The sequence below is a fragment of the Salarias fasciatus genome, chromosome 3 (genome assembly GCF_902148845.1).
Source record: "Salarias fasciatus chromosome 3, fSalaFa1.1, whole genome shotgun sequence".
In the NCBI taxonomy this organism is placed as follows: Eukaryota; Metazoa; Chordata; class Actinopteri; order Blenniiformes; family Blenniidae; genus Salarias; species Salarias fasciatus.
Genome location: NC_043747.1, coordinates 14012918 through 14037416, shown reverse-complemented (window position 1 = coordinate 14037416; position 24499 = coordinate 14012918). Strand labels below are relative to the sequence as shown.

General features: G+C 45.6%; 1 protein-coding gene across 4 annotated transcripts in view; it reads left to right on the top strand.

The window, feature by feature from the left end:
- The window catches only part of LOC115384982 (ADAMTS-like protein 1), a 72189-nt gene that overhangs the window by 28301 nt on the left and 19389 nt on the right, over positions 1-24499 (top strand). For 3 of the 4 annotated variants that reach the window (XM_030087095.1, XM_030087094.1, XM_030087098.1), the window contains exons 3-5: positions 18650-18777; positions 23399-23444; positions 23676-23912. In XM_030087095.1, coding sequence (XP_029942955.1) covers positions 18650-18777; positions 23399-23444; positions 23676-23912 — 411 coding nt within the window. Of the gene's footprint in view, positions 1-15962; positions 16094-18649; positions 18778-23398; positions 23445-23675; positions 23913-24499 lie in introns of those variants that run through there. The other variant, XM_030087097.1, reaches the window with a different exon arrangement.

Below are 24499 nucleotides of genomic sequence, written 5' to 3'. Positions count from 1 at the left end.
GAATTTGCATCAGCAAAAGGTTTTGAGGGATTTTAAAAACCTCAGACAAATAGTATTTATAAATCTAATCCTACATCCTGTGTTCCTGCCATCCAAGCCTCAGTCGCTCCTCATGGTTTTCATTCAGATAACTGTCATCTGTTGCTGTCAGCATGCAGGTGCTCCGTATTTTAAAGTTCAGGGAAATCTGTTGAAACTTCTAAAAAGTCATGGCTTCACTTAAAAAGAGTGGGAAAAGATGCACATGTCAGATGACTTTAGTGGGATAGTCCCCAAATATGATCTAAAGTATTTAATTGAGTGGCTATAATGTGATCTTTCCTTCATGTCTGACTGGTTTTTCCTTTCACCACTCAGCTGGTTTCAGTCTCTGTGTGCCTGTGGCGCTGCTCTGCGCTGGATCTCGCTTCAATATTAGAGCTTGATTTCCAGCCAAGATAAACGCAGCTTAATTACCAAACCAACCCACGAGGGGGATCTGTGACTCCGGAGTGGACTCGCTTTCTCTTGTTTAACTTTCATGTGCCAGGGTCGGTCGGTGGGCAGTCGGACTGACCTCCCCAGCACCCTTCACCCTATTCCCCCAAGAGGGCCGCAGATGAATTGTTCCCTCCGAGTGGAAGTGTTTTTCCTGGCAGCCTCGGCGTGAGGCATTTCGACGGGATAGAGCCGTCTTACGCGGCGAAGGCCCGACATACCTCTGTAAATGAACCCATATTCATTATGTGACGGTGTGCATGTCCTGCGGAGCCTCAGCAACGTCAGGTTCTAAGCATGTTTATTGGGTTGATGAGTTCCCGATTCAAAGGGTGCGGGGGGTCTGACGGATGATATGTTGGCCGCCGAGTCTTGAGAAAGGCTGAATGAGTAAGACTTATAAAGATAAACAGAAGATAAGGCCATAAATAAAGCTTAGGCTATTTCCACTCTCATGGTTTGACCAGAAGTGACTGTTTTACCACCATGTTTGTTTGAATTTCTTCAGTCAAAAAAAAAATGCTGTTGAAAGAAAAATCATTTGAAAACATCGATTTTTTTTTTAATGCTGTTTAACAGACGAAAGAAAGTAACATGGAAGACTGAAACTCAAGCTCTTTTGAAGTTCTGGTTTTAAAAGCAGTGCTTGGGTGGTATACACTACTCAGCCTGGGGGGCGGGGGGTGGGGGGGGGGGGGGTGATGGACGGGAGAAAAGAAAGGAGGACAGGGAGCAAGTGTTGTCAGTGTAAGAGTCGGGATAAGAGAGAAAAAGCAGACTTTGGACAAAAGACGAGAAAGGAGATAGGAGAGACTCACCACACGGTTTTCTCCTCAGCCGCTCCGGTCTAGACAGCAAATACGATCATCCTGTCAACAGCAACTTTAAAGTGGGTTACTGAAAGCTGATCCTTCATTTACTGTGTGTGTGTGTCAGTGTGTGTGTGTGTGTGTGTGTGTGTGTGTGTGTGTGTGTGCGTGCGTGCGCAAGTGTCTGTTTTACTGTGTTTGTGTGATCGTGAAGTTTTCCATCAGCTGCACTGACCTTAGTGTCCATGAAAATCATTTTCACACAGTTATATTCAAATATATAGTGAATAAACATCATCATATACAGTAGAGGGCCTCGGCCAGGAGTAATTAATGAGGTATATTCATTTAGTTTCAAGCAGAAAGATGAGAATAGTTAAAGGGACTGAAGCAGGACATTGTGACAAGCTGTCCACTTGTTCTCCGTCTGCAAAATGTTTCTGTGAAAGAGGTTTCTCAGTTTTGTTGCCTTGTAACCTATTTAAGTACACCGTGGGCCGGCGTGATTGCAGCTTTAGGTGACATTTTGCGTTAAGCGCTCCACAAATGACCAGGATATTATGGGTTGTGGCAGTTAAGTGGTGGGTAATGACCGTCATTAGAGCCCCATTTTCGCAGCAGGGACTGCGGGCCTGACGTGAGCGCATTTCCACTCTGCATGTTTTCACACGTTTCATGGAATATGTTTGGGTTTTTTTTGTCTTCTTTCTCATTATTTTGACTGATGGATGTGTTGTCAGACATCTTCCTGTCTTCCCTCGTGTCATCGTGTCAATTCTACTTTTTTAAGAAGCTTGCCAGTGAGCGTTGATCTGAGGGAGTTCCGAGTGGTTGAAGCTGGACTGGTTGAGCCAGGAGCCAGACGGGGGAATCGAACACGGGGCCCGCACAGTAGCCATGACAGCAGCAGCAGCAGCACAGAGAGGGGTCCGTTGCTCGGCTGCATGCTGACTTGGCAGCTGTGTTTTGCGTGCAGCGCCAGGTGGAAAGGGCAGCAGTCTTGCACAATTAAACACTTCATTTGTCTTCATTAAAAAGGATGGACATGTTAGCTTTGGCAGGAAGACAGGATGTTTAGGCTCAAGGCTTTTCTGGGTTTTTTTCTGCGCTGTGCCCCCTGGTGTTAAAGGTGTCATTTTGGAAGCTGATGTCTTCGTTTAGCTCGATTGAGTTAATAACTGCTCTTTGCATCATGTCCTGCTCTAGTAAGAGGCGATTTGCATCGATAGCAGTTCAGAAAATATCGAAAAAGATGATGTCTTTCCTTTAAAACATGGAGGGACTCTTGCTGGGAGAGTTTCGCCTCTCTTACGTGTTCGCCTTGGCGGGCCCGACTGGTGTTTGGCACACGCCGGCGCTGTTGGGGAGGCTGGATCCCAGATCTCCCAGAGAAAGTGCTGAGTGCTGGTGAATGCGGTGCGAAGCCACGTGGATCTGGACCGGGGAGCTTTTTCTCGCCCCTGTACTTGTTCCATCAGCAATATGTGTTCAGTAAACCCCTGCTTGATGTGGTCTCCCGCCGGCGTGCTGCGGGCGACGGAGCGGTGCCGCCGAGGTAACCGGGATGAGACCTCACCGCAACACCCACATCGCAAAATATGGTCGAGTGTGTGAGTGCACACTGCACACACGCACACACAGACGCTCCCATTTGCGAGGACTCCTGCGCAGCACGCCCTCCTGTAATCCCACAGTTGTTTGTGTTTGCGTGCCGACACGTGCAGACGCTGGGATATACGCACGGGGCCCCCATGTGTTTGTGATTTCTGCGCCGTTCGCGTTCGACGTATCGCATGTCACCTCGTGCAGAACTGTGTCTTTGATTAATGGGAAAAATTTCCCCCTCCGTCGCCCCCCCCCCCCACCCCACCCCCCCCCCCCCCCCCCACCCCCCACCCCCCACCCCCCCCTCGCCCTATCTGCTCCTCCTCGGCGTGTGAAGGCACGCACACACGTTTTCTGGCCCCCGTGATTGATTTCTAATTGTTTACATTTTCGTCTGCACTCCCCGTCGCAGATGTTTGTATTCTTCTGCGTGTTCGGCGCACATTCACACAGCCATGAGCGGACCCACACGGAGAGACACATACATACAGTCGGGATGAGCTGGAGCCACAAAATTCCATCCAGCTCTGGGTTTTTGGCACGGCTCATATTAATTGCCTCCAAGAGGCGATCGCTGCTATTAGTCTCTCTATTTTCTGGATGTGTGTTTGAGCACGCGGGAGAGATCCTTCAAGGTCTTTGTCATGTTTGTGGTTTCATTACAGTTGAATAAGAGCACATTAAGTTAAATTAAATCATGCCAGACTGTTTTCTAAACAAGAACGTCTCAATCAAGCGAGTTTTTCTGGATGTGGTCGGCTCCTTCCAGAAAAACTCAACGGTGAAGCTTGTTTTCAAAGTGGAGCCGTCCTGTTTTCCCACTGTATGTTACTGACTGAAACGGCGTCGGCGGTTCTCCGGCCTCGGCTCCTGTGCGACTCCTTTTGCAGCGGGACACTTGGCTCGGACGGCTGTCGGTACGAAGCCAATCTCCAGTGTAAGCGGCAGTGTTAACCTGAGTTACAGCAGTAATTACCTGCTGCTGAAGGATCCCCGCCACCCATGCAGAACAGGGTTTAGGTGAAGCGGTGGGCAGGCTGCAACCCAAAGCGTATCCCTTTCTCTTTAATGCGGCCTGTAACTGCTCTGTTTTGTGGGGGATAATTGTTTACCGTACTGTGGTGGAACAAGCACATCCAATCTCCCTAGTTTTTCCAGTGTGGAAAGCTGCGTTCGGCTCTGGTCACGGCAGCGTTTTATACGCTGCTGGATGCTCGCACCAAAAAAAAGGGCAATCGGCCTGTATGTCGTCCCCGACTAAATGACTGATTTTTATCGCTTTTGTAAGTACAGGGTAACATGACCCAACTGCACCTACGGGAGCTGGAAGGAAAACTTACAGAAAGTAAAGAAGCTGTACCGTAAAGCATCAGATAATCATATTCCCACTGTAAGTAACTAGTTACACAGGTGAAGAGATTAAGAAGTATAAGAAAATGTAGAAAGTAAAAGGTAGAATATTGTGGTGAACGGCGCTACTGCTGTAACAACCCGTGGCTTGGCTGGAAGTTATGTTGTGATAATAGTTGCACAATTATCATCATCAAAGGAAAAACATTTCTTGAACATATAATGTTTGGTTTCAATTTGTCCAGATACTGTTTTTATGTTCTCACATTTCTTGGAACTTTTAATTTTAGTGTTTCTTTTTTTTTTTTTTTTTTTTTTTTTCTTAAGAAAGAAAACAATCTCAAAGCAAATCATCCTCTGATGTGTTTCCAGCGGTGGTTTTTATTGAAGGAGTCAGTATTTTTACAGCTCTCTCTAGCATTATCGACTGTGCTTAAACTGTTTTGAGTAACTGCAAAAATATGCTTCCAAAAAGTAACCTAAAGCCAGTCCTCCACACGTCTCTCAGTGAGGAGCGAACCCCTGGGACTCCGGTCCAGGTCTTTAAAGCGTATTGAAAGAGGGATTTGGTCTGAACGCGGTGGCCTCCCTCTGGTGCATGCTGGGAACCAATCGCTGCAAACCGGTGGAAGCAGTCTGAGAAAATAAGAGCCATGACGTTTGTGTGTTTGTTTGTGTGTGTTGGTCCTGACCTACAGCCGATCCACAATTACACACTCGTTACAGGCTCGCTTTGTCCTTCACACACCCCCAGTTTTTCGCTCCCTTGGAGCCCTGGGAGAGAATTTAATCTGTTCACAAACCACAAAATTGAAAAATGACCCTGATAGTCTTCCAAGCTGAGAAGTGAACAATTCTTGCAACACAAGGAGGCAATACTCAGACCAAGTCTTTACACAACACGGAGGGGCGCCTTCGACTTCAAATAGGCGCCGTTTAAAGATCTCTTCAGGTTCAACGCGTTTTTTGTGTCTACATTTTATAAAGATAGAAAGTGAGATCAAGTGGCTCAAATGGTCTCAATCCTCGGTAGAAACTGTCACCATAAATGTCTCTGATTTTGAGATTGAAATGGGAGGAAAAAGTTGTGCTCAGACTGCAGTAAATACGGTGTCCAGTTAAACTGACCTCATAAAATGCCCACTTTGTCGTTACGTTAAAAGCTTCAGTTTTCATCTGGAATCCTCCCTACTCGGGGCAATAAAGTGTTGATGGAATAAATTCAGTGTTTTCTTCTAAATCACCTTCATCCATGGTACTGGATTGTTCCTCGTGAAGTTTTCTGACATTAAAGATCTTCATATGTCCAAGTTCCTCTCAGATGTCAGACACTGAAATAGACACCAGCTTTTTACAATATGTCTCCCGTAAACAGTTCCTGTCTTGAAAAGCATCTGGCGCTGCAGACGAGGTGCATCCTCCCTCAACAGGCATGCAGATTTCCTGGATTTCGTTCCCCCATTTTTATTTATTTTTTTTTTTCTTCCAAGCGTCTTAAACCAAATCACAATGAAAGGTGACCCCGCAGAGTATTGAAGCTTCCAGATTTATGGGTCCAGAGTGAACGATGAAGGTCCTGGGGTGAGGATATTGCCTGCAGGCCTCTGGCCGGAAGCCAGGGTGTTAGTTGACTAAAGACGAGCCTTTGGGTTTGGTGCTGCGTCGTCCCTGGATGAAACGTCCGTATTGTCCTGTTGGTGCGTCCGTGAAGATCGTCCGTCTGTGATTTATGATGTTAATCTTCTCCTCACGTTGCCGCGGAGCCAAATCTGTTGAGGGAAAATCAAGCCATCAATCATTTGATCGCCGTTGAAATCATTAATAATGTGCAGAAAACGAGTGAGAGCTCGTCCCTACACAGCTAGAAATGGAAAAAAGAAAAGAAAAAGAGAGAAAAAGGATCGGGTTTAGAAAAAGGAGAAACATCCTTCTGAGGCCTTTCCTACTGACCCATATGATATCCAGCACACTTTAATTTCCTCAAAGTGAGGAATTTGCTTCACGCTGTTGGGTTATGATTTGTGGCGCCTTCGGTTTTTACAGGTTGAACCACAAGCAAACGAGCGGCGCTCCTCGCCACCGGCTCCTCTCAGGGATAATGATAGGGGGAAGGAGATGAGCTTCCCTTCGACTCCATCTTCCACCGAGAGGCCGCGCACGATGGAGAGATGGGAAACAGAGGCGAAGCAAGGGGGGGGGGGGGAAGAGGTTTCAAACCCTGGCGCTGTTTCGCACTCAATTGCTCGTCCTTGTGTGCAAGAATTCGATGACGACAGCGCACGGAGAGAAACGGTGTTTGTGTTTGTAGTAGCTGCTAATGATTTAAAGTGTATACAGTGGTGTGTGTGATGTATGGGCACGTCTCCTCCGTCTGTGGGTCGGCGTGAAGATTTATTTTAACACCCTCTCATTTCGCGTCTGATGCCAGGAGCCATGGGTTAATGTAAACCTCGCGGCCCGGGACCGCCACACACACACACACAAACAGGCACGTCTCGCCGGTGTGTTCGATGTTAAGATCCCACCCCCCACCAGACGGTATCAGGGAGGGTTTCATCTACACTCTGTTTTTCTCAAGTGTCTGTAAGTGTGAAATGAAGTCAACAAACTCCATAAACACTCTTAACAGTAAATCAGACAAACTCTGTTAGGATCTGCCGAGCAGCTGGAACCAGACTGAAGGTTGTAGTTTTTCTTTTTGGACACAAGATGCCGCTGTTGAGCTACGATGGCAGCGGCAGGTGTTGGAAATGACTCCTCGCTTTGGAGTTTCTGGAACTGTATTTTAGAAGAGATGAAATGAGAGTGAAAGTTGTGTTTGAATGATACCCAAGAATCATTTTTGCTTAATGTATTCAAGTCCATCTGTATGATTAATTTGTCGTTATTGCTTTTAAATTGCATTCATATCTACTTTGATCAACTAAAAGTTAGTTTTAAGCTCCAAGTTTTTCTTTTTGAATCACAATTTCTTGAAAAATACAGGTTTTCATTTTTGTCCTTTGTGGAACTGTGTTTTCTTGATTTTTTTTTTAAGTTATATTTCTTAGAAATACCCCAAATAGTCTGTGTGTATGAATTTACAAACCCGACTTCCTCAAATTTCTTTAAAAAGAACAATACATATACACAAGTGTTTTTTTTCCCTTTGGCTTATGAGCTTTCTCAAAGAGAATTTTAATAAATAATGCATAAAAAAATGAAAAAACTGCCTGTTTCTACTTATGACATGCAATTGTCGGATGAGCATAATAAAATTTTGTGTGAAATTTAGAAAAATCACAACAGAAACACGATATGTTACTGCCCCACAGAAAATATTTTCCTGCCTTGTTATATTCGGCGTTTGATTTGATTACTATTCCCCATTAAATTGTTTCTTTTCAGAACAATCTTGTATTTAAGCAGGAGATGAGTATAATGAGGGTTTGCTTCAACAACCGTCACTGTTCAGTGGGGACAAATGACTTTTGAAGCAGGCAAATTAAAAAAATAAATATGTGGTTGAGTTTAAAACTATCCTAAATTTATCACATGCATTTAGCTTCTAGTCAGGAGTGACGATAAAACGGTGACACCTTTCTTTCTGTCTGCTGTCGACCGTTACTACCTCGGCTTCTCCTTCCACAGCGGTGCAAACGCTCTGCTGGTTGGGAGTTCACTACAGTAGCGTATTTAGACAGCTGTGAGTCCAAGGGCTCCTGGGAAAACAGGGCAGAAGTGTTTTTTATGTGGGAGCGGGCGGACTGGGGGTGAACCGACCCGCCGCGGCTCTTTTTCCTGTGTGGTTACTCTTCGCTCATGCATCCAAATGTTTCCTCTCCCCCCTCGGTCACCTGGGCCAGCGGTTCACTGGACGCGAACCTTTCGAAGCGCGACGCATGAGGTTTCTTTTCACAAGCGTGCACTCAGTGATTTTTGTTGTGTAAACTGTGAAAGAGGAACTTGATGTAATTTCCTTGTTTCAACACTAATATAAAGAGTAATGTAGCCCGAGGCGTGAGCTTTGCTGTGTAAACTGGCTTTTCTCAAAGTGCAATTGAGGGACTGATGTATTTCTTGGCATGCAAATGTGAGCTATACACACACACACACACACACACACACACACACACTTCTCCTTTTCTTTGTTTCACTCTGTCGCTTTTACGTTCTCAGTTGTTTTACCCACAGTGCTTCAGATGCAGACTTTGAATGAGAGTGGCAACAAATCAGTGCACAAATCCTGGAGCTGTGGTGTTTGAATGCATCTGATTTATTTTGTTTGTGTTGATTAAAGCCTATTTTAGAATGCATTAAGATAAAAGTTCCCACTTCTTTGTGAGAAAAAGACCAGTTTTGGAAAACTCTGGGTTCGATGTGACTTGCTGCGTGATACATTCATGTGCATGCCGGATACTGGGAAATGTGGCCTTCTCAACTGGTTTTCATTCCATTTTAGAACATATTTGGACAGTTACACACACAGGGAGATGCACGTGAAATGTTAGAGGAAACCAGAGTATCCAGAGAAAACACACATGCAGAGTCTTTTAGGCCCGAGGAGGGAAACATTAATCTACTGTGTGATCCTGTTTGTGTTGTCAGAACTTCGTGCTGACAGAAACTATTCATGAATGTCTCCAGTTGGTCAGTTCTAATTCCAGTTATTCACATGAGATGGGCTTGCTTGTCCGATGGCAGGAGCATCTGAGCGAGGAATGCCCGATTTGAGAGCTGTTGCTGTGGCAGGCTGATGGATCGTTTCCTCTCTCTGAATGTGGGCGCTGCAGGACAAAGCCCAGTCGATGTGTCGAAGTGTGACCTGCTTGAAAGGCCCGTCGGCGCTTTCAGCACCCCGGCAAGCTCTGGACGAGGAGGCACATTGCATGACAGCCTGCGTCGTTTTGTCTTTTTGTTGGTGGAATTATAGTGCTCAATGCAAAAAAAGTCATTTTTGGTGTTTAACTGATTTGAAACGACATTCTTAAAGACTTAAGGGTGGCCTCGGTGGTCACGACCTTGTAATTCGTTAAATACATTTTAACTTTGTTCATATTTTTCTTTCAATGCAATCGTTAAAAATCTGTTCAGTTTTACAAAGATCAGAACATCAAATCACCTTTTCATCCAGAGACGGACCCTCATCACAAAACGAGTGATGACTTGAGGAGGGTTGTGCTGAAAACCCCGCTGTACACTTATGAAAGAGTCTCTGGATTTTCTGTCTGACAAAGGGAATTGGAACAACGTGCTCCGAGTGTCATCCATTTGTTTCTCGTGATGGCTTCCATATTTGAAGGTCACGTAGAGGTCAGACGAAGGAACCGAGGTGCAGACGCCCCGTTGCTCTCCGTGTAATTGCAACATCATTTAACCGAGTTTTAAAAAGCGGATATCTGAGGACGCTCCAAGGGTTAAAGCCTGGTTTGACCGCCTCCATCATATTCCTTTCACTTTCTCTGATCAGCCCGGAGCCAAACAAAACACACAATACATTTTACAGAATGAAAAACACATGTAGCCGTTGCGACTTAATTTTGGGGGTTAAAAGCTGAAACCCTAGCTGTGTGTAGAATATACAGGAGATCAGACACGCCGTCCGCGGCGAGAAAGGCTGCGGCTCTCCGAGAGTGTAAAGAGTCCAAACTCACACATCATGAATAATAAGCTTCTGAGACTAACCAGGTGCCTCTTTTATTTGGAGCTGCTCCTTCATGTCTGCGCTCCAGAAATCGGGGTGAACTGTTGTGTCTCGTTCCGCAATTACGAAAGATGTTAACAAGAGTCTGTTTCATGTCTCGACTGTTTTATTGCTTCGAGCTGCATCTCTCCTCGGTCTCATGCTGTCATTAGATGGCTTGAATACCAGTTGTTAGTCACCCTTCTTATGTATTTGCTTAGTTCTTTGTGTTTGAGTAGGTTTTTCCATCACATTTGTTTTTGTTTTGTTTTCAAACGTTCTCACTTCTTTCGTGCTGATCAACGTTTTACATGCGGCTGTGACCTTTGACCTAATCATACATGTTGTATTTACAGTTCAGCAGTCCCGACGGCCTCTGTTGCAGCCAAAAAGCTAAGGTTTCACGCTGTTGATTACCGCAAATGGCTGCTGCAAATGACTGCAATATTTTTTAATCATCACGCGGGGCTTCTAGAGACGTCCTCTGCAGAAAGCCGTCCAGGCTTCTGCCTTCTTCAGGAGTCATAGGAACGTCTCCCAACTGCCTTAGAGAAACATTTAAGGAGATGATTGAGCGATTAAAGCAGAAGAACGAGAGAAAGTCATGAATGGAAAACAGTGACACAGAGAGAAGATGGAATTAATGTAATCAGTGGAGCTGAAGGTTTGATTCATGACTGGAATTCTGCAAAATGCTGCCAAACAAGGAGGTTTTAAATCAACTGAACAGAATCAAAAGCTACCAGACGATTCGTGCTGGTAGCACATTTAAAAAGAAAACGAAAGGTTTATAATAAGGTGCAAGTTGCTCACCTGATCCCGGCAGTATTATTCCATTCAAACCCCTCTTTTAATTACCTATTGTCACTTCTGGGATGGATGGCTTTTATCAACCACGCATTCTGGACAAAACACGTCTAAAGTGTCACTTGTTGAACCAGGCTGTCACTTCCCCAGCATCGAAATCGAAACCTGTTCTCCAGAATCACAGGGGACGCTTTCGACATCCCCTCCTCTGCTGTCATCGTAAATTATACCTGTGTGTCCACTTTCCATGTCACCAGAAACCAAAACAAGTGAGATATTCTCAGACAGGAAGGAGTTTACAGAGTTTACAGAGAAAGGGGATGTCTCGAGCAGGATGTGTGTCGAGGGCGAACGGCCCCAGATGGAGCGCTGACGTCTTCTGTTCAGTTTCACGGCACCAAGACGGGGAGGATGTGCAATCAGCGCTGTCAAAGCAGCGCAGCTGGCCGGGGAGAGGAGCCTCTACTAACATGCTGTTTTCTCTTTACATCGAGTGAACACCGTGAAACACGTCAGTCGTGTCCAGCTGAACCTAACCTCGGTTACGTCAAACTGTACCGACTGTGTGATGATGGTTCAGACGTGGCTTCATAAGGTTGGATTTAAAAACTTTTAGTATTACGACACATTTATTGATTTCCACACGTACATAAAAACGAGCGCAAACCTCTCAGAGACGCTGTAATACCCAGATGATGTGGCAATACGGCCTCCGTGTCGAAGCACGTGCGATCAGCTTGTCGCTGGCTCGTCCATAAATAAGCCCCGGTGCTTAGCGTCTGCCCAGATCTGGACTCAGGTCCCACGCTCCCCCGTTTCCTCCCGGCCCACCTTGGCGGTCCGGTTTAACTGACTCCAGCGGCTTCACGCAGCTAATTTATGCACATCCCCCTCTTTTCATTCCCTCTTTAAAATGCCACAGTGGCCGTGGTGGAGAGCACGTGTGTGTGTGTCTGTGTGTGTGTGTGTAGTAAGAACCCGGATGGTCTCGGCCTGTGCGTTCACCAGAAAGCTGCTAAAGCATATGAGCGCTTTTCAATGTGCTCATGGGAAAAGCTGTGGGCCGAGAACGTATCAACACAGTTTCAGGAAGCCGTAAATGTCGCTGCTGATTCTTAATTCCGTGCTCGGTCGCCCCAGCGCACTGAGGCCGTGCGAGGAGTTTCAGAGGTTTGCTCAGGTGGGACCTGATTGTGGTTACCGGTTTATTCAATATGTCTCTATAAAATAAGTCTGGGTGATATGGACTGAAAATTAATAAAGATTTTGATAAATCAAAAGAAAGTTACAGCATTTTATCATCGTCCTTCTCCACTTGTTGCATATAAATTCCCAGTTTCAGCTGGCAGGCCGTCCAGAGGAGCCTCGCCGATTCTTCCAAGTTGACAAGTCCTTAATATGAGCCTCAATTTCTGAGAAACAAATCATCTTGTTTTGATTCATGATGTAAAAAAAAAAAGTTCTGGGACCAATATTCAGGCAGAACAAATGCTTTTCTCTGCAGACCTGTAGGGAGTTCAGTCAGAAGGTCTGCGGGACTCGGTGCCAGCAGAGATGATTCTGTTAAAGGCCGAGTTGGCGTTTTGTCCTCCCCGAGAGCACATTATTTATTCCAAGGCCTCGCATGCAGCGCAGTTCTTCCTCCCACCTAAACCGTAGCGCAGTGTCCTCAGAAGGTGCGTTTATGACCCTTTAAATCTGTCATCCACAGATTACCACCAACCGAAACCAGATATTTCTAAATCAAAATCTTTTCATAAAAGAAGAAGAAAAAAATTGAAAAGTGGACAGAAAATGTCAAAAACCCTGAAGAATCAAACTAGATAAGGGTTTGAAAGTGCATGTTTTAGCTGTGATGCTGCCGCTCTGCACCTCGCCTCCCATCTGGCTTAAATCGGACTGAGTGGATTGTGAGGGCGTCGCGTCTTCGCCTTAATCTGCCGGTTTTGGTGGGACGGGGAAGTGTGGCCGATTTTCAGCTGCAAGTCATAAAATTCCTGTCCTGGTAAAACATTTTATACCGCGGCCCAGAAATCCTTTTAAACGACGACTTTGGTGTAAATCATGCGTACGTCGCCGGCGGGGGCGGCGGGAGGCGGCCGAGCCGTTTCAGTCGCCTCGTGGGAGCCCGGAGTTGGGAGTTTGATTCCCGCAGCCGCCGGTAACTTTACCTTCATTTGTCTCTGTTTTGGGAGAACACTGGGACCGTTAACTCAGGCCGCGATATGACGGTCTTTTAATTTGACCCCTGCGTTCCGCCGCAGAGGAGGAGAGGAAGGGATCAGTTAAACCTCGACCTCTTTACGAGTCCTCGAAAACATTAAGCATGAGGGAAATTTTCCTAGAGTCATTTTACCCAACAGTGAGTGACGATGGGAGCAATGATGGCGTGTTTTTAGAACTTAAAGGGAGACGAGTTCATGAGCTTCTGGTCATGATGCCAGGAAGTGGAAACGACAAGCAAATTTAACATTTCTTCCCTTTTGGCTCGGATGACTCATTATGTGTAAATGTGATATAAGAACGACAGTTTTATTGCTTGTTATTCATGATGATATAGTTTTTTTTTTTGCAAAAATGATAAAAGTCAGCGACGTATTTGCCAACATTATGGTGGTAATTTAAAACTGAACTGCAGTTTTTGAAACTTTGGGAGTTAGTTGTAGTCGTGTGCTGCTATTTTTCATTGTGCTGCAGAAACGGATATATTTTTAAAAATTAACTAGGAGACCAGGGTTTTTATAACATGCAGCTTTTCTGAAATATGTCTTGCTGCACATGTGCTCTGCAATCAAGTATTTTGGCTACACCAGATCAAATGATCTATGCAGAAAATGTGATCTGATCTGCCCAAGCTTCATCTTTTGCCACGTGTCTAACCATTTGCTGTATGTTAAGATTCTTGTCTTTTCTGGCCGTAAGCAGAGAAAATGGAACCAGTGCAAATAAAAATGATTGCACTTGGTAATTAACCTAAAAATGTGCACTTAAAGTGAATTATTTTGGCTTCCCAAATGTAACCGTATTGTATTTGATCTTGCATCAGACTGATAAAGACTCACCACTTTGTTTTCTAACTCTGGTAATGTGGCTCTAACTATCTGTTTATAACCTCCAATCTACTTGTGTCAATCCCTGTGATTTTACATTGTTTCCAGATGTCAGCAATTACTTGGCACGCAGTGTTGTCATAGCAGATAAGATATATGGGAAAGGCCCAGCCTTGTAATAAAGCAGAATTATCTTTTAAAACTCTGGATGACCACATTTGTCGGCGCGCAATCGGTTCCCCGAAGCCGCGGAAAACCTCCTGCATGCTTCCTCGTGCAACTCGATCTCCGAGCTTGTTAAATAACAATACACTATATTGCTTTTTTCTCACCTCATCATCTTTATGAATTATTGTTTAACCAGTCAGGAGACACCTCCAACAATGTTGTGGTAGAAAACTGGCTCCGGGCCTCGCGTCAATCAAACACATTCATTTCCTCCTCCGGTGCCGCAGTTTATTTTCTGTAGGCGCACATTTGCAAATATGAGAAGGATTTCTTCTGAAAGCAAATATCAGAAGGTTGTGGATGAAGGCGGCATGGGGGTGAAAAGGCCTGTGAAAACGTGCACGTCCACGTCCCTCCCCGCTGGCACCGCGCGGTACACCCACGTTAAGTGGATAGTCGAGTGTGTGTTTTAAGATAATTCTCCCAAATTTGTGGAATGTGGAGACATCTTGCTTCACCTAATCAAACAAGCGGAGCCGGTGAGAACTCCTCGTGGGAGAAACGAAACACAGACAGTTAGCGTGCGTCCCAGTAAAGAGCCAAGGCTTCCGCTCTTGCATTCCTGCCTGCCTTAATTAACAGCAATTACGTGGTTTTTGATTTGGTGTTTGATCGGAAGGTAGATTTGAAGTCTTAATTTTAGGGGACTCCGAGTTTTTATTGTCTTTGGAATGATAGCCTTCTGCCTTGTAAGTCACAACCAGCGGGTTGACACCTATTTTGAGTTTTTCTATTTTTAAAGTCAGCCTCTCAGGTTGTGTTGTTTTGTGTTTTAGCGAAGTGAAACTGTATAGTATAGCCCCACTGCGGCCAGACCTGTCTGTCTTACCAGGTTTTTTTTTTTTTCCCCCTCCATAACCAAAAGGTTTGTCCCTCCAGGGGACACCTGGCTTGTTCCCCACCTCCACAGTGTAAATGTTCTCCGGCTTAAGCAGCCAGATGTTATGAAAGGCTCCATTGAAGCTGACCTTCAGCTCATAAAAGAATAGAAAAAGAAAAAAAAAGGCGATTATGTTTGAGAAATCTATCCTGATAGCTTCAGCGGCCGGACTGATTTACATGGGGCTCTTTCACATGAAGATCCAAGTGAAAAAACAAAGCAGTCCTGACTCAAGCGACGCCAAATATGTCCCTGTTCTGTTTAGACGTGAGCCCCCGCTGCCCTCTCTGTGCGTGCACGGAAATATAGCCATTTCCAAAGATACCGCAAGATGACTGCAAATTCCAGACATTTCCAAAACAAAGCTCTTGAAAACAAACGTGCAGAGGCAGCCAGAGACACAGTGGCACGAGGAAGACAAGAGACGGAAATCTGAGATATTAGGAGAAATGGAAAAAAAGAAAACTGTTCTGTTGTCGGTTCATGGACGCACACACACGCACACACGCTCAGTCTTGTATTTCTATCCTTGTGGGGACCGTCCATTGACTCCCATTCATGTCTAGCCCCTAACCCTGACCCTTACCCTAACCCTAACCCACACCACAACAAAGCCTAACCCTAAAGAAATGTTTTTGCACTTTTACTTTTTTCAGTAACAACAACATGGTCAAAAAAACACTGTTTCTCCTACTTAGGACCGGAAAAAGGTCCCCACAAGGCACGTCGTTCCACGTTTTGCTATCCTTGTGGGGACATTTGGCCCCAACAAGGATAGAAATACAAGAACGCACATACACACACGTGTGAAGTTGTGAAGTTGCAGCTGGCTCAGCTCCTTGTTTGTTCAAGCACGTGTGACTGAGGCCCATTTATTGATTGGCCGGGGTGCTGGAGCTGAGGACTCGAGGGGCTCGGACCCCCCCTCTGATTACTTCCCCCCGACATTCACGCAAGGCACGCACTGAAACCCACACACACACACACACACACACACACACACGCTCCCAGTCCCCCTCCCACCCTCTCTTTCACCAAGTTACTCCAGAGGAAGAACGGGAGCGAGTCAGAGAGGAGAGGAGACGGCAGGCAGGCAGGACACACACACTCTGACCCAGAGACCAGGGCATCGCACACAAACACACGTCCCACCAGGACACCTCGGACAGGCATGGAGCAAAAGTTTACATCCTGCAGACTCCTGGTGACAGCGCTTCTCATTCTGGTACTGTAATTATTTTCTGCTTTTCACTTTAATTCCTGATCTGGTAGATTTCTGTTATTGATTTTTTTGTTATTTATTGTCTTTAAACTTGCTTGTTAACCTTCAGAATAAAATGCCCTTTATTGTGTTTGCACGATGTCGCCCTGCGCAGCAGCAATGCATCCTCCAGATCTTGAGGTCTTCTCAACGTCAGAGTAATTACAGTAGCACAAGTCGTCTCCTGCAAACTGAGCTCCAGTAACTCCACCAGTTTTGATCCAAGTCACAAAATTAAAGAGCGCTTGTCCTTGTACAGAGGGATGAATTGTCTGAGTTCAGAGCTTCCCGGTTGGATTACAGAGACGAACTTGCTTCATGACAGCGAGTGCCTCGCCGTGCGGCGCGGAGCACATGACAAGGGATTCAGCAGATGTGCAAATATCGTGTGTCTTGCCAACTGAAAAGGCCATCATATGCATATTGACACAGTCTGCAGAAGAAGGCACCGGGCTCGGGTTTCTTTTTCCCTGTCGTGGAGTTTTCCGTATTTAAGGAAAATGTACTTAATCTGAGCCGCTGACAGGTGACTGGAATATAATCTGTCCGTCAGAGTGAGCAGCAGCACACTGATCTTTCCCCTTTTTCCTCCTAATGTGAAAACACATGATGACCGACTTCTGAAGTTCTTAAATTCTTGGTTTTCATCTCTTTCATGGTTGAAATATTTCATCTTTTGTTGTGTAATCTGTGTTATTATAGAGTTTCAGGCAGCATTGAGAGTCTATTTTAGAAACCTGAAGACGTGGGACATGTGGTGGAGCGTCAGGAAGACTCCAAGTGGATATTTGAGACTTTTGATTATTGGCTCCAAAGCCCAGCAAGGACGGTCGTCCAACAAGCAGAGCTTCATCTTCCTCCGCCTTCGTTAGGAACAATAGCAGCGCGGTCGGCCAAACAGCATCTCTCCATCCCTTCCTTTTGTTTCCTCTGCTCTTCCCTCGGCGGCCTCGTCGCGCCTCCGGCCCTCTTGGCTTCACAACACACGCCTCGCAATCGTAATTGAGTGCAAAATTTGCTGATTGCTTTTCAAAGGAGAATTAAGACGGTGCGCTAACGGGCTGCCCGGAGCGCGGCCTGTGTTTATTTACTGCGATCCAAACACTGGAATAGTTGGCTTGTGTAGAAAGTAGCGCCGTCGCCGATGTGTTTGGCCGAACGCTCGGCTGCCTGTGTGTTTAGCTCTCCTCTGCTGTTCCTCAGGCGTCATCAGCACTGACAGCCGTTTGTATCAGTCCCCACGCACATTTCAGGACCCCCACCCCCTCCCTGAACCGAGTAGCGTTTTGGCGCTGTGTCCCAAAGAAAACAACTATCATTACCTTGTATCTGCTTTCGTCTGCATCACTCGCTCGTCTTTGTAAACCGAGCCCTGTGTCATTCTGTTGGGAAGTAGCGGTCGTAGAGGTCAAAATAACTGCGTTTTGGAATTTTTCCTCTTAATTTTTGAAGGTTGTCACCTCAAATCTGAGTCTGGATCTTTGCTTTCAGCTCAGCAGAAACAAATCATTCCAAGAACAGGTGATTATTGTAAACTCCTTTTATTTATTCTGATTTGTCTGCGGAGCCAGACTCGCTTTGCTTCGCATTTCATGCCTAATCTGCACGATTTGTGATTTGTGAGTCACTGTGAAAGGCTCGGCTGGATGTGCACGCCAAGCTGCCACCTCATGGTGTAAAGCACCCACAGCGAGAGGCTGTCGAAAGGACACAATAGCAGCGCTTCTTGGCAGCCTTTTGGATGTTGCTTCATGGCTTAACCGCACCAGAAAGACATGCAGAAAGTTTCCTGTTGTTGAAAATTCACTTTTTTTTTTTTTCCTCTCTCATCCATCAGTTCCTTTCGAGGGCTCGAAAAACCTCAGTTGAATGGCAGATTCTTTTATTAAATATGTTTGCACCTCCAGTCTACCGAGACACATTCCTGGTGCCACAGGGGGCGGGTGATTTGTCCCACTGTTAGCTCCAAGCTCCTGGTCTTTTTTTTTTCCATATTTATGATTTTCCAGGTTTTCATCCATTTAACTGGTATAAAAGCAGTTTTTTTTTTTTTTTTTGTCCTTTTGGCTCTCACTCGCTGACGGTGTTTGAGTAGAATACCTCCACTGAGCTTACGCTGTCTTTGTTCTAGATAGTAAAAGCGATGTATTTTCCTTTTCACTTAATCTGAGCCTGGTATTCAGAAAATGTGCCGTGGCTCTTTGACTTCATTCATTCGGCGCTGGAAGCGGCGGCGGGCAGAGCGAGGCTGCTGAGCACCGCCAAGAGAAAGAACGCTCACTCTCAGACTCTCGCAGACGATCCAAACTACCTGACAGCGCCAGCTACGCAAATAAATACTCGCCTAAAAGCAAGGAGAGTCAGTCCAGTCAAATCCGCTTAATGTGTCAGACCTTGAGAAATAAATCAGAGCTGAAATAGAGAGGATCTCGCTCTCCCTGAGAATGTGTGAGAATGACACCTATCAATAAAAAAAATGAGAGTGTGAGACTGACCATGACCCCCCTCTCTGCTGTCTAGAGCTCCCGGACAGCCCGCTCAGAGGAGGACAGAGACACGCTGTGGGATGCCTGGGGCTCGTGGAGTGAATGTTCTCGCACCTGTGGTGGAGGAGCTTCCTATTCCCTACGACGCTGCCTCAGCTCCAAGTAAGGCCAGCTCTGATCTGTAAAACTGATGGGTAATCTCTGATCAATACCGGGCGTTTTCTCATACCGACCTCCATGAGGCAGTTGTATTCAGAGTCAACATGAGATGTTTTTATTGAGAAAATTATCGGATTTACCGTGTCTTTTAATGTGGGAACTTAAGCGGTGAAACCTTGCCTGGTGTAAGTGAGGGATTGGCAGAAAATTCGCCACAACTTTTTTTTTTTTTTGTACAAATATGCCACTTCACATCACTTAGTTTGGATTTAGTATCCATTCATTTCTCAAATGCAGTTGGACTGCAAATTATGCACTCTTGGCTATTGGCAGTCAGCTCTACTTTTGTCACTGTTGTTCTTCTCATGAAATCTTGACAAGGCTGATATTGATCTTCCTGAACAGCTGCGGAGCTGAAAGGTTGATGCCAGTTATTTTAAAATAATACATCGCGCAGTGTTCACATGCTAAAGTGTGCTTTTGAACATTGAAGCACGTTAAACTGAGAGATCAAAGTCTCTGTCATTGACATGGGGATTACATGATTGCAGCGGGAGAGGATTAGCAGCAAATTGAAAGTTGACCTTCAGATTAATGGAAACATCCCATGGGCAATTTGTATCCATGTTCTTAAATGTGATTTGAGGTAATCTCTTCCTTTAAAGAAGAAAGATCTGACTGATTTCCGTCGAGATTCCAACATTCAAGCAAATGTCCTTAATTGTCGGAGGAAATCCCACTCATCAAACCGCTCCATTTCCATAGGTGCTCTAAACGCTGTCGAGAAATCCCCAAAGTGGTCGACTGTGAAACTGTCTAGACAGCCACATGACACGAGACCTTGAATTCTTCAGTGACACCAGTTCTTCAGCAAATGGCTCGGATACTTTCCTCCATGAGTCAGGAAAGGAAAATCAGCGTCTCTGGATTGAGTGCCACATTTGATAACTTTATATTTTACTGCACTGAAGCTCTGAGGAGAACTCGGGCCACGTGAGGCGGATTCTCACCGCTCGCCGTCTCCGGACAGAGTTCGAACATCTTGGTCCTTTTTTTCCTGCTGCCAAATTCACCTGGTTAGTTCTGCTTCGAGCCATCCAGTAGGCTGCAAGATTAAAAGCAAGGGACCGAGTGACGGCGGGGGCAAAGTGGCCAATTACCAGCGGGTTTGAGAAACAAGTGGGGGGGGAATAGAAGGAATGGGACAGTATGTTTTCCATAGAGATGTTGTCACATTTATTGGCTGGGAAATAACTGCTGGGTGACTTCACTGCATTCCTTCATTTTACTGTTCCCAGAATGTATCGCTCTCTAGATTGCTAAAGGTAGCTTGCTCGGAGCTTTTTTTGCTGCTGAAGTCGCCTTTGGGGAAGCGAGGGAAGCGGGGGACTCTAGGGTGAGCGCCACCGGCCAGTCAGATCATAAAACAATGCAACCGTCTCAAGACAAACTGACAAAACAGCACAGATCATACTTGAGGTCAGCAGCGAGACACATCGGCCCGTCTGGTTCTCCCGCGGCTCTGTAGCCGTGAGTACATCAGCGCGAGCGAAGGACTCTGGAAACCTCAAACTGAAAGTGCCAGACACCCCCTGTGCTGCACTGTAAACACTGAGGCCGAGAGCTTTTTGTGGTGTTGGTTTCATTATATCGGCGGCTGCCACTTCTCCTTCCCTGCCCGGAGTTTTTTTTTTCTTTTTTTTTTCCGGTTGGTTAGGCTAACCTCAGAATGCTACTGGCTATAAAAGCAACTGACGGGTCCAGAGGTGTTTGGGATTTGAGCTCTATGGAGACAATGTGTAGGTAAATCTCGGTTGAGGTGGGCATTTTTATGAAGTTGTGTGTCTTTTAGCGGTAGCTGTAATATCCAGGGTTCGGTAGCAACGAGGACCCTCCGTCCATCTCCTTCAGTCCCTCCGTACTGTTGCGTGGGAACGTGGGAGCGAGTAGCCTGGCCTCGGGTGGCAGATCAAACAGCATCATTAAAAAGCAACAGCACAAGGCCCCTTGTTTGTGTGTGTGTGTGTGTGTGTGTGTGTGTGTGTGTGTGTGGCTGGAAACGGGCCTGCAGCACCCTCGCCTTGAAACCAATACCACCGACCTCCAACTCAAAACTTCTCCTGCTGAAGCGGGTGAGTTAGTTAGCCTTCAAAAAGGGCACATGCAAAGTAGCGACTCCACACAGGATGTCCTGGCCCTCATTAGTCCCATCCACTGAGCACGTACGATCATATAAAGGCCATTATTAACCGTAGCGTAGCTGGTTTGAGGCACGTGTGGACATATGGATTGGGTGTTGTAGACGCTGCTTCCATATTTATGAGGTTCTGGGTTGGCAAACATGTAATCTCTTTTTTTTTTTTTTTTTTTTTGAGCTTTTAATTCATGGAAAAAAATGAAAAGCTTAACTTTATTCTGAGCCACAAAAGAACACCTCTCCGACCTCGGGAAATACAGATGAACAGGGACGGACAGGAAGAAAGTCACATCTGTAATCTGATGCGGTGGCAGTAAAAATGACTGCGGCAGAGGGGATGGCACGCCACCGCTGTGGTGAAGGTCTATTTTCTTAAAGGCTCGAGTGATTAAAAAGTGAAATCTCTCCAAGGTTTAATTGACTTGGGACTGGCACTGAGATTAAACCAGTGACTGTTAAGTCGAGGGGACCACCCTCTGCGGGGCAACCCCACCGCCACCACCTACTGATTTTACTGAGCATGTTTCGAGCAAGATGCAACAAATGAAAACTAAATCCTCTGCAACAATGTATGTTTTCTCTCAGGTTTTCTAAACTTTTCAATACCAGAAGATAAGCCAAAAGCATATTGTAAGCCATATAAAACCTTCCACACTCGTGCGTGCCTACCCAGACTCCTCAAATCTATCAATATTCCGCCCATGGAGCTCTGCCTGCACTTACTTTCAATCTCGTCAGAAGACTCGATGACACATATATGGACAGCGAGAGCCCGACAAATTTACCTCCATACTCGGCATTATAAGAAATTCAGTTGCGTGTGGATTTTTGTTCCTGTTTGACTGAAAAAAGAAAGGTCATAATCTGTGAGTTATGTGTTCTGTGCTTTAGGACTCTGGTTGGTTTCCCTTCACCAGTGATGACGCCATGATGAATCCGAACCCTGCTTCCCCTTCTGCCCAGCCTCCACCTCCGAGTTTCCAAATTCAGACGGAAATGAAAGAGGAAATTCATTTTATTCCCTTTACCTTTTTTTTTATACGTCTAGTTTATATATTGCCTGCCCCAGTGTGAGTTTCCACACTGATTCAAATCTTTTGCTACCTGTCTCTCAACTCTCCGTCTTTGAAAGTCTCTTGTTTGGGTTCGAGCCTCGTGACCCGCTGTTTGGCTTGGCAGAGTGGGCCGTCTGGATCCGCCCCGGGCTCTAACGCGCCTGCCATGCCACACACTCCACATCCATTCCCTCCACTCTCTGGAATAATATTGTAAAAATCCCTGAGCCTACGTTTATCCGCGGGTCCGGACTCGGCGACGTTGCCTCCAATCACGACTCCAGATTAGCTAAGAGCCGATGACACTGGAATTCCTCTCAAGTTCCCAAACTCAGAAGAATATATCTTTTGATTAGTTTCCACTGGGGTCTCGGGTAATTGGCCTATCATAGTCGCCATCGATGGTTTATCATCGCTCAGCATCAAAGCACAAAGGAATCCTCTGTAATTTGTGCAGAGACACTGCAGACTGTCGTGCTGGGAGTCGCAGTCCAAACTGCTCCAATCTGTTCAGCAGACACCGGCTGGAGGGTTCACTGTCTGCCTCAGTGCTGCATTAGCACTGCTTTCGCTTTATGGAGCATGGATTTGTTTATAGGCGGGCACAAAAGAGACAAATGGAAGTGCATTTAGAGGATCTGTTCTTTAAGTTTGCCCTTTTTGACGCTCGAGTTTGTGATCCGTTAAGTAGCAGAGGTTCATGTTTCTTTAATACAATGCTCTCTTGAAATCTAATTATTTTAATTGAGAAATGGTAATGACAAAGGTGGATAAAAACAATGAAATTATAAAGCTATCAAAATGTTGTCAAATGAAGTTTTACTGCATGACAGTTGCCACTCTGATGAACAAAGGTTTTTATTTTTTTTTTCCAGTGAAAGACAAAAATTCTTCCAAATGACACTTTTTTCTTTCTATGCATTTAATAGCTGGATCCTCAGTGGAGTCGTCCACACCAACTCGCCCTCAGAAAAAAAAGCTCATCACACCAGGGTCACAAGTTCATCTAAGTCAGGCTGTCATAAAGGAAAATAAGCATGATTATAGGATTACTGTATTTAAACTGAAGCGTCTATGCAGCGTATCTGTCTTATCTGTGATTCGGCGTCCCTCCCCTCCGAAATCCCCTTCCTTTCTGCTGAGTCACACTGTGTGAGTTGGACTGCCGAGGCTTTGCAAACACGCCGCAGACTCGTGTTTGCGGGTTCCTGCATTATCGCCGGAGGATTTCGGAGCAATTTGAAAAATGAGACGGGAGTCGGTGGATGAGACGCCGGCGGCTTCGGGCCAAGATGATTTGTGCACATTGTGGTTTGTTTTATCATCCACTCGCTAAAGCCAGTTACCAGAATCTTCTCTCTTTCTTCCGCAGGGTCTGTGAAGGGCAGAATATCAAATATCGCACATGCAGTAATGTGGTAAGCTTGAAAGCTCATTTTCTTTTCATGAAATATGTGTAAATAGATCTTTCAAGTGATTTGAGCCTGAAACAAACAGATCTGGTAAACTGTAATTGAACAGAGAGAAAAACCACAGTTTAGTGGAAACAGGGTGTCATTTAGTTTTCTATTGTCGGGGAGAAAGTGATCTGATCTGGTAATTACAGGTCTTCAAGGGTAGAGATGTGTTTCTTTGTCTCTCGCCGTCAGGACTGCCCGCCAGACGCCGGGGACTTTCGCGCCCAGCAGTGTTCGGCCCACGCCGACGTGCGGTACCTGGGTCAGTACCACGAGTGGCTGCCGGTCTACAACGACCCCGACAACCCCTGCGCCCTCCGGTGCCGAGCCAAAGGCTCGGGCCTGCTGGTGGAGCTGGCTCCCAAGGTCCTGGACGGGACGCGCTGCTACACCGAGTCCCTGGACATGTGCATCAGCGGAGCCTGCCAGGTGGGGGGTAACTTCTGATGGTCAAGCGTTTCAAGCTTTTATTTCTTTCTGAATCATGTTCTGTTGAGACTCAGAGTCTGCAGAGGGAAGAAGAACAAATATTAAATTTGCTCTTTCATTCAGCATTTTGACATTTTAAAAGGTTTTTTTTTTTTTTTTTTCAAAAACCAAAAAATGTTTTTTTAATCTTTTTTTTCTTTGTAAAAACATCTGAAAAATGTATGATTCAGAGTAGCAGTTTCAGATGTCACAATGCCACAAGCTTTGATGAAATTAGAGACAGATTTTGAGATCATGGGTACACATGTAACGCGTTTATGCGGCTTAATGAACTCTTTCAAGTAACGAAACATGGAAAACATTTGTCTTTTAGCTTCGTCTATCTGCCGTCTGAGGCCTCGCAATATTGTGACACATTTAGAATCCTATAAAAATGGACTTTGTAAAACCAGATTTAATAAATGTGGTATTTATGTTTATGTTTTGAGCGACAGCGGTTCTCAGATTGTGGCATCCTTGTGCTCCTGAGCCGTGCCAGCTGTTTTACAAATGAATACCCAACGAGAATAATTTTTCATTTGAGCGAC